The 17,135-nt window shown below is 51.0% G+C and overlaps 5 protein-coding genes across 5 annotated transcripts; 3 read left to right on the top strand and 2 right to left on the bottom strand.

Moving 5' to 3' along the window:
- Positions 1 to 809: 809 nt before the first annotated feature.
- VFPPC_03700 (hypothetical protein) lies at positions 810 to 1,995 on the top strand (the record flags this gene model as incomplete). The annotated part of the gene is made up of 2 exons (XM_018283172.1): positions 810 to 963; positions 1,040 to 1,995. 2 exons carry the CDS (start codon positions 810 to 812, stop codon positions 1,993 to 1,995), a joined length of 1,110 nt encoding a protein of 369 aa, XP_018147932.1.
- A 2,582-nt stretch (positions 1,996 to 4,577) lies between these two features.
- VFPPC_13513 (GCN5-related N-acetyltransferase (GNAT) domain-containing protein) lies at positions 4,578 to 5,264 on the top strand (the record flags this gene model as incomplete). The annotated part of the gene is made up of 1 exon (XM_018291288.1): positions 4,578 to 5,264. One exon carries the CDS (start codon positions 4,578 to 4,580, stop codon positions 5,262 to 5,264), a length of 687 nt encoding a protein of 228 aa, XP_018147931.1.
- Positions 5,265 to 8,118: 2,854 nt separating this feature from the next.
- On the top strand, positions 8,119 to 9,962 carry VFPPC_13512 (methylenetetrahydrofolate reductase 2; the record flags this gene model as incomplete). Its single annotated transcript, XM_018291287.1, has 2 exons — positions 8,119 to 9,817; positions 9,874 to 9,962. 2 exons carry the CDS (start codon positions 8,119 to 8,121, stop codon positions 9,960 to 9,962), a joined length of 1,788 nt encoding a protein of 595 aa, XP_018147930.1.
- Positions 9,963 to 11,030: 1,068 nt separating this feature from the next.
- VFPPC_03699 (CCCH zinc finger and RRM domain-containing protein) lies at positions 11,031 to 13,260 on the bottom strand (the record flags this gene model as incomplete). The annotated part of the gene is made up of 5 exons (XM_018283171.1): positions 11,031 to 11,327; positions 11,377 to 12,317; positions 12,424 to 12,939; positions 13,021 to 13,139; positions 13,196 to 13,260. 5 exons carry the CDS (start codon positions 13,258 to 13,260, stop codon positions 11,031 to 11,033), a joined length of 1,938 nt encoding a protein of 645 aa, XP_018147929.1.
- A 728-nt stretch (positions 13,261 to 13,988) lies between these two features.
- On the bottom strand, positions 13,989 to 16,613 carry VFPPC_03698 (elongation factor 2; the record flags this gene model as incomplete). Its single annotated transcript, XM_022428347.1, has 3 exons — positions 13,989 to 13,994; positions 14,071 to 15,846; positions 15,936 to 16,613. The coding sequence occupies 3 exons, from the start codon at positions 16,611 to 16,613 to the stop codon at positions 13,989 to 13,991; spliced, it is 2,460 nt and encodes an 819-aa protein (XP_022284637.1).
- Positions 16,614 to 17,135: the final 522 nt, after the last annotated feature.

Genomic DNA, 17,135 nt, shown 5'->3' with positions numbered 1-17,135 from the left:
CTCTGGGTCGTGACTACACCATCTCTGGCCTCAATCGCTCCACTTACACGCCGAAAGTCCGATCATGATCAAGCCCGTCTGACGAAGGTCGGTGCCTAGGGTTGCTAGGGTCGAGGGTCGCGGGCCAAATCGCCCTCCGTTGACAGGCCATCAGCCACTGTTCTTTCGCTCCATGTGGCATTATACGACGAATCCAGAGTTCACCAGGCTTGAAGGCTTGCAAAACGGAGGGGGCGCCAGCCCTTTCGTAGGGCGCAGCCATGTGTTGAACGGAATTCCCCTCCCCCAAGCACCCCAGGCATGAGTTGGGACAACCAGGGGTCTTGTTCAGCCGCTTGGAATCGCACAGATTGCCCAATACATCCTGCCGGGGGCTTGGTGGGTTCACCCACAATAGTAGATACTTGTCTCCAGCATGGTATTCAGCTGACTAGCCAGGTATCCGGTTATCCGTAAGGGTGCCATGTCTTGTATCGAACTCACACCTCCACTTAAGCGTTATGGTTGCTTGCTGGTGGGGTTTGAAGAATGGCTGAAGAAGGGCCATGCGATTGCGGCTCTCGCCAAATGGTCCTTGTCATTTTTAACGTGCATTTATAAGGCTAGGGATTGATTTGTTTTTGGAAACAATTATCATATGCCAGGTGCATTTGTAATGTATAAAGAGCCCAGAGGCATAACCTGCAGGGGATCACGCCTGAAAAAGTTGAAGGACGACTCTTTCCAAAGGTTGCTTCTGACAACTTGATCTTGTTACAAGACGTTGGTGAGAAAAACGGTTGAAAGGTAGCTTTGAGACGACACAAAAAATGGGCGACAAATCGAATAGCTCGAGTTCAAGCTCACGGCCTCGCACAAGACAACGGATATATAAACCTCCGCCACCACTGGAGGTCCCCGATATTGAAGAGGATGCTGCAGAAAGAAAGCGAATATTAAACGTGTTGGCGCAGCGAAGATATCGTACGTGAAATCACACCGTCTTTGTGAGAATGGATATTAGAAGGAGATGAGTGAGAGAAGCTCACAAGATACACAGGGGAGAAAAAGAGACAAAAGCGAATGAGAGACAACGGCAGTTCGAAAGAAAGCACCAGTCAAGAACCCGACGATGATAACTCGCAGTCGGGCCAAGATGTGCCCATCGACATGATAGAACCGGTCGAAACCGTCATCCAAAGTCCAAGCGCCATGTTTGGCATCGGCATCGACATGTGCTTCACAAATTGGGACATGTTGACCGATCCAACGCTGCCGACGATGATGGGCGACTCCTCAACGGCGTATCACGACTATCTCGCGACGTCCTCGTCTGCTGTCGCGACAGCAACGACCATGACGGCCGATTCCAACGACGACGGGCAAAGGAGTACCCTTCCCTCGTCAACCACCATGTCCAATGTAATGTTTGGTTCACCGCCGTCCTTAGATAGCATGTCAAACTCATCATCCGATGTCAGCTTCCCCGACAGCTACCTTTTGCCCGTCCATGAACTGACACTTCTCCGTGCGATGCTGCGTATAGCGGATCGTCTTGGATGCAAGGGCCAACTTTGGAGCCTGGATGCTTTGTCGCCCTTTAATCAAGGAATCGCGACACCGTCCCATCAGCTTCCCACTGCATGGCGTCCCACTCCCTCACAAGTTCTGATCCCGCACCATCCGCTCTTCGACTTCTTGCCCTGGCCCAGCGTCAGGGACAAGATCATCGGCATCCTCTCGCTCCCCGACGACGCGCGCCCGCCTTCCGCCTCGGGGCCCCTCGCCCTTGTTAATTTTGCGTACGATTTTGAAGATAATGCGGAGGGGGTGAGGATCTACGGTTCCGACCCGTACGACCCTGCGTGTTGGGAGGTTGGGCAAGTGTTGTTTCAGCGGTGGTGGTTTCTTTTTGATCGAGATATTATTGATACGAGTAATCGGTGGAGAAGGCTGCGAGGAGCGCCGCCGTTGGCGTTGACGGCTGCTGGGAACGAAACTACGGGCGTGTCTTAGGTGGAAAATTTGGTCTTTTTTGGTTGTGTTAGAAGGTTACATGATGGCAATATCCAGGCGTTGGTTAGCATGTTTTGTTTTGACTTGTATAGCTTGATTGTATATATCCACACCACACTTTTACATGCAGTAGAAAATAAATTGATCTACATGATATGTGCTCGAATCAATGAGTTGGGATCATCCGAGTTTACAATGTGACTCATCTACACTTCAGACCTGCCTTCTCATCTTGTTCATCTGAGCACTCACCTCCTCAACAAACCCGTGAATATCAGATCCTCATGAATATGCAACTCCTCCTCAGGTCCGACCGCTCCGGCTCCGGCAAAACTTCTACAGCAAACGAAATAGCTCAACCACTCAAACACAATAATCTACAGCACGCACACATTGACGGGGATAACCTCGACGCCATGTTTCCCCCTAACCCGGTACCTGAAATACTACTTGATAACCTCACGGCCATGTAGTCCAACTAACACCAACAAGAATATGGTGAGTAGTTATTTTATTCTTTGTGAACTCTATTCCTACAATGTATATACACATATACTGAGTATTAGTGACCCGAAACAGGCCCTTTTTGCGACATTGGTCGATTGGAGTCTATACCAAACGATGGAAGATACGTTGGGAACGAAGCCTGGGGAAAGAAATCGGACTACTCCAAGTACATGACCCGTTTCACACAAGTGAAGCTCCTCATTTGTAGTTGGTATTATGCTCGGTTGCATTGGGGGTGGCTTATAGACTGTTGGTTGCTGCAAAGCCACGGCCACGGCCAACAACCACCACCGGTTTCATTACAAGTTCAATGTTGGGCCAAGTACTTCAGCATGAGCAGATGGATAAAGATCCCGTGCCTCAATGTATTTCTGTAGCCGCTGACCCCGCTCACATGCTACAAATGCGCGAGTAACATATACTCTCATTCAGTCCGTCCACGCCAAAATGCCTAGAAAGACGTGGCGACGGGGAAAGAGATACGTCTTTCGCTTCCTGCGCAAATTCCGGTATTGTTATCGTTCATTAACAATCAGGAAAGGGAGAAAGTTCCATTCTGAGTCTAAACTTTCTCGTCTCCCATCGGAAATCCGTCAAGCCGTGTTATCATATGTACTACCTGAGACAGTTCACATATCCCGACGTCGTTCGGGACGATACCGCCTTTCACGATGTGTTACTTCGGCTCTCGACTGCGAAACTGACTGGGGTTATGAACGTCGAACAACCGGTGATTACTATGAAGATAGGGTGTGGGCGAGACGTTTAGGTTCCGCATGGGGTCCGCATTGGGCATGCGAAGAAGCATTATTAACTAAACAAGGCAATCCCGGCATTATTGCAATGCTTATCACTTGCAAATGGATGTAGGTCTCAGTCCCAGCATCCCCCTCCCTACTAGATCTTGTCTTCATTATGGGCCGTGCCGCTCTAACGTGGGATGCAAAAGGTACAACGACACCATCAACTTCTTAAGCAGCCTAGTCACCCTGCGTGTGGCAGATCCGGCTTTTCTATATACCTTATTAAAACCGGAAACCTACCGCCCTAACAACATTGCAACGAACATGTTCCAAAATGTTCACAGGCTACACATCACCGCAAGGCTAGGCCTACCAGCTTGCAAGATGATGGAAGGCGAACGCGATTTAGAAGCGGACAGCAGCCAGGCCAGGATTGGTGCTGAGCTGTGGAATAGTCTATGGCCTCTAATAGCCCAACTTACGAAGCTGCGCGTGCTTATGGTTGAGATTGACCACACAGCTGCGCTGTCTTGGTCTGTTGTCCATGAGCGTGCCATCGCATCTCCAATCGTCACTTTGGCCACCGCCGCTCCCCAACTTACGGTTGTATTAGCATTTCCAATCTTACACCCTTTCTTTGAGAATCCGGCTCGCCACTTTATGGAGGCGAGTGATACTCCAGGGGATACATGTAAATTAACTATACAACGGCGAGTACGGCAAGAATTTCACCCTACTGGCAAAACCGGTTTTCCCGACTTTCTTATAAAACGCTCATGTTATAACAACTATTACATGACGCCTCGTTTGCGCAGACTTTTGGGGTTAGGCGACTTGACCCCAAAAGAGCTTGCGTGGGAGGAAGAGGATTTGGCTAGATGGAGGAATGGCGAAGATCTCCATTTGGAGGATATGTTTACGGATGAAGAAAGCTGCTATGGGTGTGGAGCCAAGAACCCAAGAGCTTAGGAATTTTAGTTTATGCGAAGTCTAGTCGGATATATCTTTATTCGTGTTTGCGGGATATGAGCATGGAATTTGGCTGATTGTGTCGCGAGGAGTACGAGAATAAGCTGTTTGCCGGGGGGGTTGGGTGTGAGGGGTTGAGGATGTTTTGGGGGATGTTGGTTGGATTGCTTAATGATTCGAGTGTGTATTCATTTTTGCTTGTTGTTTGAAGATGACTTGGTTGTAAAGTTGTGTGTGAAGTTTGCATTTCATCTCCACAGTCGAATGAGTCAACTCACCCCACTCATATAACATACACAACCTTGATGAATTCTTCACTCTATCCAAGCAAACCTTTCATATCAAACGACTTAATAGCCAGCCATGTCATTCACACCATTTATCCTCGTCACAGACCGGCTGGTCTTCGTGCCGACACCCATATCCGAATCCATACCCGGATACAGAACCCTCTTCAAAAAACTACACGAGGACCACGAGTTCTGCGGCATGGGCTTCGGAGATGCCTTCCCCGCGAAATCCTGGACAGACGACCAGATCAGATACGAACTCCTCGGTCGGGATGTCAAACGCTGGCACGCCCGAAACATGGGCGACTTTGCAGTGGGGATTCTGCCCACGAAAGACGGAGTCTTTGCCGGAGGAAGGAGATTGAAGAAATTGCCTGAAGTGCGGATCATCGAACTCGAGGGGAGTGATCTGAGCTGGCAAGAGGTTGACTGGGTGGGATATTCGTGTGCTAGGGACTGCATACCTATGCTCCCGCCGCGTGGTGAAGGGGACGCGCCGCTTCCGCCGTGGCAGGAGATGCTGGAGATGAGGTATGGTGTTAGTCCTGAGCATTGGGGCAAGGGAATTGCTCTTGAGGCGACGAGGGTGGTGGTTCAGTGGGCGGTTGAGGAGAGGGGAGCGAGGAGGTTTATTGCCGAGACGCTGAAGTCGAATAGGAGGAGTGGTAGGGTTTTGGAGAAGTTGGGGTTTAGGATTGTTGATACGGATTACTTTAAGGAGCGGAATGTGTTGGATGAGTGGGAGATGGTTGTGTCTTAGTTATGGGACTGGGGGTTTCGTATACTGGGTTGAGATGGAAGAGTAACAACTGCTTGAATTGAGGTGGGAAGTTGGAAACTCAGAATGGTGTCAATGGGAATGTGACGTTGGCGAATCGGCATTACAAACAGAACACAGTTCACGGACCTGTGCTATTTTGATCTTTACTGATTCATCACTTGGTGTTTGCAATAATTTTGGTCATATGCTGATGAAATAACATCCTAAAGACAATGCGGTAATGCTGGATTGCGAATCGGAAGCGGTTGAAAAGACCAATCTCAAATACAAACTTGACATCAACTTTCGGAGATATCTCACTTCCAGGGTAACTGCCTTGAAACCAACCGGACTTTGTGAATACTGGCTAAACATACTTTTATGGCGAACTCGTTGAGTGGACTCTTGTTTATTGTAAGTTGAATGCTCAAGTTATGCGGTACTGGTGAGGTTACGATTAATTGAATGCCATTAGTCTCACGGAGCATAAGACCTGTACCCAATAATGCTTGTCGAGGAGGTTGAGTTGACGCCCGATCAACCGCGACAACACAGGTAGTTGCAAACATGGGCGGATTCCTCGGTGCCATTTGTATTGGTAGTCTGTCAGAGAGTTGTGTCGGCGCCTAGCCATTATGTTCTCTTGTGTGGTGGCCGCTGGCCTACTTTTCCATATACAAGAGTTCAGATGGGATTGAACACGGGGGCAGTTCCGGCAATTTGCCACTCAGAGAGCCTTTGGCGTTCTGCCAAGTCATCTGATGGGATCACCTCCGCCTCCTACGAGGTCTATTGTCGCTCGGACAGCATATCAGCTTGGTACGCTGGTGTCTACTTGCTCGGCGACTATGCAGTCTGGGGTGGGCGAAAGTTACTTGTCACTACCTAAGTTCCGTTTGGCACAAGGTGATATGACTATGGCCTTGTCAATTGTGCATTTCTAGGGGTCGCCATTACACTAGTGATGGTCACCACGTTTCTCGGGGCATGGAGCGTCTTGAAGGGTCATAATCGACTCGTCGATGAAGTTCACGGCGACAAGAGAGGTAGCTTTATGAACACCCGAGTTAAAGGGGGAATTAGCAGGAGCAGAGCTTGTCTATCATTGGTCTCTGGTATCAAAGTGAACATTCATTTGTACAAGATGTTCGCATCAATTATCTTACCACTGCCTGGATGTTGTACTTTCAATTCGTCCCGAAGTGGCCCGTTCCTACAGGCCAAGTAGTCACATCAATCGGCGAGAAACGTTCTGAGCAACGATCGCACTGCCAATTAAGTTCGTTGGTACAGTAAACAATAATATGGGAAGTGCCGAATATCTCCGAGCTACTTTATTCCGCATGATGGTAACACATGCTCATGGCGGGTGTGGCTGTCGTTGAGATGGTTCCTCGGAGAATCTTGCGGCAAGCTGCATGCACGATGGAAACGAGCAGCGACTGACGCCGGTTGTTCAATTCAGAATCGGCGAAACAAGGCGCAGAATGTCACGTCGAAACAGAGAAGCCGTTCGCATAGCCACTGAGGAGCCATTGACTGTGTCGTTCTTGAGGTGATTGGGGGATGATCAAACTGATCAAACTCAAAGGAGAAGAATCCGAATACGATCAGCAAATGGATTGGTGGTCTGGTTCAATACAAACAATGGCAGGCGGAAAGGGACATGGATACACCGGCTGCATCAAAGGTCACTGCCTCCAACCAAAAGTGCAGGTGCAACCATGGGCTTCCACACCGGTGGCGTCATTTGCCCAGGTGGGGTCTGGTCAACTGGTCTTGGAGGGGACAGGTCATGTAGAGGCGGGGCATTTCTGGACGGAAGGCAGGAACGTGGGACAAGAAGTTGAGTCAACACACCAGTCGACAGGAACAAGACGGGGACTGTGAAGAGGCTGGAGTGAAACAGAGGAAGGCACGATGGCGAGCACATGGAACGCAGAGGAAAGTGCACAACACAGCATGGGCAAGGCAAACCGGCTCTTTCCCGATGCACCGAGGGACATGAGATACGAAACTTGACATTGAGGGAAAACACCAAAAAGCAGACACTTGTGATACCTTTCCTCTCCTGGCTTACAAACCCCGAATGCACCAGCACATGCATGTCCACCGCCAGTCCAGTCCAGTAGGGACGGCACCATCTGTCTCTTTTTCTGTGTCATCTTGTAGACGAATGTCTCTCTCGACCCCCCCGAGGGCCCGGCAACGGTACAGATCTCACCCTACCAACACATTGTCGCCGTCGGCCAGTGGATTCCGTTAACCAGTTGACCCAATCATCACCATTCTGGCCACTCCGGTTCTCCAGGTCTGGCAGAGCTTGGGTTCCTCAAGTACCCCTCAAGCCCTCCTTGTAGGATCCAGTACGAAACCCTCCCCCCACCTCTGCCACTGAACTCCCCGTTTTCGCTCAGTCTTTGCTTACAGTTCGTCCAGAGAACTTTTCCCAAGTTTGTTCTCTTTACAATCCTACAAATCTCTGCCCTTGTGCTTGTTTGCCAAGGCAATTCCTGTTGTACGGTCCCCGGGAGGACAACTGTGCACATTCCCACTTTCGGGGTCCTTTGCTGTCGCCTGATTGAGCGAATCGACGACTTCTCCGAAAACCGACCTCGTACCCTGCTGGCTCTGGAGTCTGGGCGGTGGGCTTGTGAATCACCTCAGTCGTTCAGTGCACTTGTGCTCGAACTTGAACCACTGGGTTCACAACGGACACTCTTGACATAAATTTCGCCTCCGTGCTAAGAGGGAATATTGAAAGACTCACCATCTCTTCCAGTGTCGCTTTACCTTTGTTTCTTTCTTTCCGCTGGTTCTCTAACACCTCACACCTCACACCACCGCCGCCAACATGCACATCAAGCAGATGCTAGTCGATGCCGAGAAGGACGGACAACCGTCCTTCTCCTTCGAATACTTCCCTCCCAAGACTGCTCAAGGTGTCCAGAATCTCTACGACCGAATCGATCGCATGTACAACTTTGGCCCCAAATTTATCGACATTACTTGGGGTGCTGGCGGCCGCATCGCTGAGCTCACCTGCGAGATGGTGCTGCAGGCTCAGTCTGTTTATGGCCTTGAGACTTGTATGCATTTGACTTGCACTGACATGGGAATGGAGAAGGTTAACGATGCCCTCCAAAGAGCATACAAGGCTGGCTGCACCAACATCCTCGCCTTGCGTGGTGATCCCCCTCGAGCCCAAGAGAAATGGACCGCTACCGAAGGCGGCTTCCAGTACGCCCGCGATCTCGTCAAGCACATTCGAGCCACCTATGGCGACCACTTCGATATTGGCGTTGCTGGCTACCCCGAAGGCTGCGACGACAACAAGAACGAGGACGAACTGCTCGACCATCTCAAGGAAAAGGTCGACATGGGTGCATCATTCATTGTGACTCAGATGTTCTACGACGCCGACAATTTTGTCAGGTGGGTTGGCAAGGTCCGCGAGCGTGGCATTACCATCCCAATTCTGCCTGGTATTATGCCCATTGCTACATATGCTAGCTTTTTGAGGAGAGCCAAGCATATGCAGTGCAAGGTTCCTGATGAGTGGATGACTGCTCTGGAACCCGTCAAGAACGATGATGTTGCTGTTCGTGAGATTGGCAAGACCCTGGTCGCTGAAATGTGCCGCAAATTGTTGGCAAACGGAATTCATCATTTGCATTTCTATACCATGAACTTGGCTCAAGCCACGCGCATGGTCCTCGAGGAACTTACCTGGGCGCCATGTGCCGAACGGCCCCTCCAGCATGCCCTTCCCTGGAAACAATCCAAGGCCCTGGGCCGCCGGGACGAAGATGTTCGACCTATTTTCTGGCGCAACCGCAACAAGTCTTACGTTCTCCGCACACAAGACTGGGACGAGTTCCCTAACGGTCGATGGGGTGATTCTCGATCGCCTGCCTTTGGAGAACTTGACGCTTATGGTATTGGCTTGACCGGCACTAACGAGGCCAACCGCAAGAAGTGGGGAGAGCCACAAACGGTTCAAGAAATCGCCCAAATTTTCGTCAAGTACCTCAACCAAGAAATTGAGTCACTTCCCTGGAGCGAGGCTCCTCTCACCGGTGAAGCCGATGCCATCAAGGACAATCTCATCGAGCTCAACAAGCGGGGTCTTTTGACCATCAACTCCCAGCCTGCAGTCGACGGCGTCAAGTCATCCCACCCTGTCCACGGCTGGGGACCTTCCAACGGTTACGTTTATCAAAAGGCATATCTTGAGCTGCTTGTTCCCGCATCCATCTTCACGGAAATGGTCAAGCGAATTGAGGACAGGCCAACACTGACCTACTATGCCGTTACCAAGGATGGTGAGCTCAAGACCAACGCCCCATCTGATGGGCCCAACGCTGTAACGTGGGGTGTGTTCCCTGGCAAGGAGATTGTTCAGCCTACGATCGTGGAGAGTATCAGTTTCCTCGCGTGGAGAGACGAGGCCTTTAGACTTGGTACAGACTGGGCGCACTGTTTTGATTCTGACACGCCCAGCCGTGTCCTCCTTGACCAGATCATGAATGAGTGGTACTTGGTCAATGTCGGTATGTAATGATGCTAAAATGATGGTATTGACAGAGCACTTTACTAACTTGGGTAGTTAACAATGACTTCCACGAAAACCAGGCCGTCTTTGATCTCTTCGAGGGGCTCGAAGTCAAAGGGCTGGACACTCCTGTGATTGTGTAGAGCGGCCACTACGAACATCAACTCTTCTTTTCCGACGACTTTTTATTAGCCTACCTGCTCCACCAGGAGGCTTTGCATTGACGGCGATTGCAGTCAATATGGGACACGCATTAACTCATGTCCTGCTTTCTCCTTAAATCCTCGGCTCTGATACACTTTCTTATTTCTTGATTGTTTTCTTCTTCTTTTCTTTATCAATCAATGGGAGCACTTGCATGAATGACGGCGTTTAAGCACAAAGTACGGCAAACAGGCGGGGGCAAGGCGTGACTTTTTCAACAAAAAGCTACACAGACGCAATGATGGATGAACTGATCGACGACAGGGGAAGGGGTGAATGGAGAGTAACAACGACCTAAGAGTATACGCGCCATGATCATACAGAAGGGAGGTTTGAGACGGAAGCCCGGTTTTGGCTCCTCGCCCCCACTGATTTTGAATTTCTGCAGCAAAAAATGCATCTAATATATCTCAACGATACCCCGCCTATGCACAGCCAGATGTGTTTAGACAAGAGCGAAGAGGGAGGAGGTGCTGGTGGTGGAATAGGGGAGGTGGAATAAAATCAAAATAAAATACAGGAGGATGGGCTCTGTAAATAGAAGTGACAATAAATGATGCCCAGTGCAGATGTCTGCAACTATTTTACTGTCAAGGTGCGAACCATTTGTGAACCCAACTAGACATGCCGCGGTAGAAATAAGGTAAAATCCATGTACACTGCCCGACTTGATGCACAGAGCGGTGATCATACAAGATGAAATCCATATGTGATGCCCAACTATCACAACACTGTACTCATAACAGGTGCCATCAATATGTAATAACTTGGTACAACATGGTAACGTAAGGCGAAATCCATTTGTAATGCCTAAATAGACATAACACGGTAATCATAATGTGGAATCTATGTGGTGTTTAATAGTCATAACGACGCTCATGAGATGTAATCTGTGCAATGTTTAAGTCACAACGACGCTCATGAGAAGCAATCCGTGTAATGCTCAAGTCACAACACGTTCATAGCAACACAATCCATGTGACAATGCAGTACTCATAATCATTACTCTATTCCCACCCATAGTCGCCAACCTCATAATCCATATTCACAGCCCTCTCATCAACATCCTCCCTCACCTCCCCCTCCTCTTCGTCCATACCCGCCATCGCATCGCCCTGCTGCGTCCCACCCTCATCCTTCTTCGCCGGCAAGGCACTCACCCACGCTAGCTCGACTTTCCCCTCCACACCAGGTATTTCCTTCCCATGGAGGGTATAGTAGAAGCGTTCTGCGGTTTTGCGATCCCGAAAAGAAACATGTGTTACGGAGGGGGTTGTGTCTACGGATTCGAATTCACCCATGTTCTGTGCACGTTAGACTTTTGACTTTCAATGAATGGATTGAGAAACGTACCAGTAGGAAGTGCCTTAGCTGTTCGTCCTTGTCTGATGGTGTGAAATCGACGCCCGTAATGGCCAGCTTCTTCGGCCGATTGTCTATTGAGAACTGTGCGTACGCAGCATGGCGCCCTGCTTGTCCTCTCATTGCGCCGCGACCTCTTGGTGCAAATCTGCCGCGATATCCACGACCTCTGTAGGCGCCACGGGCTGGGTATCCGGATGACTCTACTTCGGCATCTGGGTCGATGCCCAGGATCTTGGCTTCCTGTTCTAGGGCAGCTAGTTTCGCTCTGAGCATGTCAGCGCCCGATGAACCAGGGGTGTCGGCACCGCCATTCTTCTCCGCCAACTTGGCTCGTAACCGCTCCGTCTCTGCCTGGTGCTTCGCCAGCAAATCTTGTTGTTGCTTCTCCAGCTCGAGTCGTTTCTTTTCCAATTCACCACGCTTATCTTCTCGCTCTTGGTACTGCTTCTGTGCCTCCTCTTGCCTCCGTTGGAACTCCTCCATGTCGAGTTCTGGTTCTACATCCATTTCGTCTGTAGCTGGATAGAAGCCCGAGCCGTTTGGTACCGACGCGGGTAGTTTATCCTTCTCGTCCTTGTACCAGAATACTTTGACGAATCGGTTGTCGAAAATTACTTTTGGTGAGCGGTATGCGTCGTTGGCTGCGGCCCATTTGTCAAACTTTACGATTGCGAGATGCTTGTATGGCTGCATCGAGACCTCTAGAATGTTTCCGAATTGGGAAAAGAATTCTCGGACCTTGTCCTCGCCAAAGTGCTCTTCTGGGATATTCTCTACCACAATAGTGCTCTTTGACCGGTCGTTTATAGGTCCTTCCGCGGAGAATGGTGCTCGGGAGCCACCTTTGCGTCCTCCTCGTTTGCCTTTACGCCCGCCGCGTGATGTATCAGGGTGAATTGAGCTCATCAACGCGTTGCTGGGATCATATTCTGCCAAATTGTTAGCATTCCATCCAGCTTGCAAGTAATCACTGCGGCCTTTCAGGCATCACATCTGCGCATTGGAGAATCTGTGACGACCCCAGAAGAAGCTTACCATCTCCATCTCCCCCATTCCCATGATCGTAAACACACGTACTCCCCCTCGCACAAAACCCCTTGGTGTCAAAATCCCTACACCTCCCCCTCCCCCTCCTCCTCTGCCCGCCTCTCCCACCAGCACCACCACCACCAAACCCCCAACCCTGCTGCCCAGGTATCCCCGCCCACGGCATCCCCATAGCCTGCATCTGCATGAGCGCCTCCATAGGATTATTCGGATCAAACGGCGGCATCATCATGACGGGATACCCGCTCCCGTTTCTATCCCCTCTGTCCTCACGGCCGCGTCGCCCTCTTCTCGCCTGTTTGAACGCCCGTCCGCCAGTAGGACCATTCTGTTCGCGGTGGTCCGAAGGGCCGGACTCGTCGAACCGTCGTTTGCGCGACGCTTCAGGGCTTTTACTCTGTGCTGGTTTGGGAGGGTCTGTTGATTTCGGGGGTGGTTGCGCGCCTGGGAGGTATGATTTGTAGGTGATTGCTTGGAAGACGTCGTCGAGGAAGGCTTTGGGATCTATACACGAATTAGCAACGCGATACGTCGGTACAGATTTGTTAAATCAGACGTAGCATTCCATGCGCACGGCAAACTCACCTTCTGTCAAAAAATCCGGAATCTCCTGCTCACACAACTTCCTCACACTCTCCTTATCCCCATCATGTTTCAGCAGCGCAATCACATATTCCGCGAGGACATCAGAGTCAGCATCCGATCTAGTAATGTCAGTACTTTGTTATATCTTCTTCTTGGAAGGCTAGCGGCAACCCACGTGTTTTCGATGCGCTTCACAATCCACGCCTTGAGAAGCGGCGCATCCTCCTCGGGGAATAGCATCGTCGGACAAAGTTCGCGCAGCGTTTGCTCGCAGTGAGCTCGTGTCGGAAGTCGAAGTTAATACATTCAGGAGCGCGAAGGAATACCAGGTCAAATAGAAGACGTTGGGTTATTGATAGAAGTTGGGATGGATGGTAGTGACGCTGCAATGGGAAGCTTGAGCTTTTTGTGGGCGCTTATTGGCTGGGCGCTTCGAGGTGGCGGCTGTGGACAAGGGGTTAAGAGCCGCAGGGAACTTTAACACGTCAGGCTGGGAAAGCTTAGGCGACTTTCGACTTTCACTGCGTCTTTTTTTTGCAAAGCTGATATTTGCTCACATTTGCAATCGTGCGCCAAAAGATAGTGCATGCTATGGTGCTGATTACGAGGTCGTGGCCAACATTTACATGGCAGTAATTTACTTGTTGCCCGCGTCTACATCAAAACGCCACACAGACAAACATCTTCATTCTGAACATTTAATTGATCCGAGACGACATAACTACATATATGAAAAGCCCAATACAGCTTCCCTTGATTATAGCCTCAACCTGGCATTCGGTTGTGTTTTTTCCTTTTTATATTTCCCGGTCGGCGTACCGACCGACTAACCACCGTCCAATGCCTTTCTTAGCTGCCATGACTGGGGCTCCGCGAGGAAAGCACCCCAGACCTTTATCAGCAACCGGTTGACGAGATGTGCCAATGTCGGCACGACACATGATTCTATCGGCACATGAGGGAGCCATTTACAGCTTGTCATAGTACTGGATTAAAGTGTTAGCATACTTTGTCTTCTTATCATGTAATTGGTGGGCCAAATAAACTTACGTTCTCAACGCCAGGAACCTCAACCTTGATACCCTTACGCTTACGCATCTCAGTGACGATGGCGCCAACCTTGGAGGTGGAGTCGAGAGGAGAGCCACCGGGCAGAACCTGCCAGTGATCGAAGACGGACTGAGGGAAGGCCTGTCCAGAGGTGGCGGCACGCAGGTCACCGTTGAAGCCGAAAGACTCCAAGACAGGCAGGTAAGCCTTGATGTTGAACAGAGGAGTACCAGGACGCTGCTCCTCGTTGAAGACGTGACCACGACGGCGGGTAAGGACACCGTAGACACCACCCATGGCCTGCTCGGGAACCTGGATTTCGACCAGGTAGACGGGCTCGAGCAGAGCGGGCTCGGCCAACAGGGCAGAGGCGTACAGGACACGACGGGCAGTGGGGATGATCTGACCACCACCACGGTGAATGGCATCAGCGTGCAGGGTAACATCGAGAATGTTGAAGCGGATGGAGCGCATGGGCTCCTCAGCAACGGGACCCTCACGACTGGCCCACTGGAAACCAGAGACGACGGAATCCTTGATTTCGTTCAGGTACTGAACAGCCTTGGTCTGGTCAACCAGCAAGTTGGCGCCAGTGCCATCAGGACCGAAAGTCCAGATCTTACGGGCATCAGTGACATCCCAGCCGAAGTCGTCGGCAAGGACACGGGCACGAGCCTTGAAATCGTCACGGGCAGAGACCTTGCCGTTCTCAATGGCCAGAGACAGGTCCTCCTCAATGGGCTCAGCAACCATGTACAGACGGTTGTGCTTGTTGGGGGACTTGGACAGAGCAGTCATGCTGGACTTGTTCTGGACAGTCTCACGGTACTGGACGACGGGGTCGGAGATGTTGAGGGGAACACCAGCGTGGTCCTCCTCGAGATCCTTCAAGCAAATCTCAAGATGCAGCTCACCGGCACCGGCGACAATGTGCTCACCAGACTCAGAGGTCATGGTCAGGACGCAAGGGTCAGACTTGGACAGACGCTTGAGACCTTCGACCAGCTTGGGCAGATCCTGGGCGTTCTTGACCTGGACGGAACGCTGGACGACGGGGGACACGGAGAACTTCATGACCTTAAGGTTGTGGGCGGTGTCGGAGGTGGTGAGGGTACCGGACTTGAGCAAGAACTGATCGATACCAACGAGACCGACAATGTTACCGGCAGGCATATCGTCAATGGGCTCGACCTTGCCACCCATCATGAGAACAGTACGCTGGATAGCCTTGATGAACAGGTCCTCCTTCTTGCCGGGGACATAGTTGGGGCCCTGAATGCGGACCTTGAGACCGGAGCGGACGGTACCGGAGAAGACACGACCGAAGGCGTAGAATCGACCCTTGTCAGAGGTGGGAACCATCTTGGAGACGTAAAGCATGAGAGGACCCTTGGGGTTGCAGTCACGGATACCAATGGCGGCCTCGTCGTCAAGGGGACCCTCGTACAGAGTCTCAGCACGGTACTTCTGGGCAGTGACGGGAGAGGGGAGGTGGAGAATCATCATCTCCAGCAAAGAGTCAGCAGCGGGCAGGAAAGTTCGCATGACGACCTTGAGCAGCTGCTTGCCCTCCTTCTGGCGATCATCGGTGCTCAGCTTGAGTTGGAGCTTCTCGAGAAGAGTGGTGATCTCGTCGTTCTTGAAGTTCATGACGGCGTTGAAGATCTTGAAGATGGGGTCCAGGATGAACTGGTTGAAGGCACGCTCAAGCTGCTTGCCCTCATAGGTACCGTTCTTGGTCCACTTCTTGGTGTGAGGGTTGAAGTAGTTGTCTCCCTGTTGAGATTGGGTTAGCACACATGTTTCAAGGACATATTGGGAAACTGAGAGTTCCATGACATGAGTGCGTGGGGAACATGACTTACCCAGAGACGCTCCATCATCTTGTTCTTGTCGACACCAAACTTCTTGGCATATCGGACAGCGAACTGACGGACAGTGAAAGCCCAGCCGTGCAGACCAGAACCGAAAGCGATGGTACCCTTGTCAGGGTATACCTGGACATCACCGAGAGTCTTGTCGAGGTACGTGGAGATGATGACGTTGACGGACTCAATGGTACGGGAGAAGGACTGGTACAGATCCTCCTTGGAGACCTGGAGTTCGAGAAGAGCACGATCGACCTTGTTGATAATGACAACAGGCTTGATACGCTCACCGAGGGCCTGACGAAGCACAGTCTCGGTCTGGACGCACACACCTTCGACGGTATCGACGACAACGAGGGCACCATCAGTGACACGGAGGGCAGCAGTAACTTCAGATGAGAAATCAACGTGACCTGGCGAGTCGATCAAGTTGATCAAGAAGTCCTGGCCATCGGTCTTCTGGCCGACAATGTCCTTGATGTCCTCAGGGTCGTCAAGATGACCGTACAGGGAGATGGCAGTTGACTTGATGGTGATACCACGCTCCTGCTCATCGGCACGAGTATCTGTTGCTCGAGCATCACCAGCCTTTGCGGTGGAGATGATACCGGCCTTGGCGAGAAGAGAGTCGGTCAGGGTAGACTTGCCGTGATCGACGTGAGCAATAACGGACATGTTACGGACATTGCTGGGCTTGTCCATAAGGGACCGAATCTCGTCGATGGTGAAGCTAAATTGCGACAAAATCTGTTAGCACTTGTCATTTTTGCATATGCTTGGCCATTTAATTTTGGACGATTCCTCATCATCATTCCCCATCTTTTGCGTGTTCACTGGTGTTGAAAGGTTCCCATCTCTTGCAGCGTCTCGTCTCAGCCAGCAAGCTTAACTCCGGGGCGGGGTTAGAGGCCACCACCAGAAGCAACCGCAAGGACAGAATGCAGGCGAGAAAAAGGAAACCAACAAATCCAACCAGCCATTCCAGCGCCGATGATGCAAATACCGTCCCTAAAATTCCATGCTCAAAAAGACGACGCCCAGAATAATATCCAACCAAGCATCAATACGGCGAAAGTGCACTTACTTGACCATTTTGGCGGTGTTGTTGAGGGCGACCTCGCTATGTGGTTGTGTTGTTTGAAGGAAGAGAAAACTTGTCGCTGAGCAAAGCGGGGTTGAAGAATTTCACCCCGCGCT

Source organism: Pochonia chlamydosporia, chromosome 2, assembly GCF_001653235.2.
Source record: "Pochonia chlamydosporia 170 chromosome 2, whole genome shotgun sequence".
NCBI classification, from domain to species: Eukaryota; Fungi; Ascomycota; class Sordariomycetes; order Hypocreales; family Clavicipitaceae; genus Pochonia; species Pochonia chlamydosporia.
Note: the sequence above shows the minus strand (reverse complement) of the source record. Positions and strands in the feature narration are given on the sequence as shown.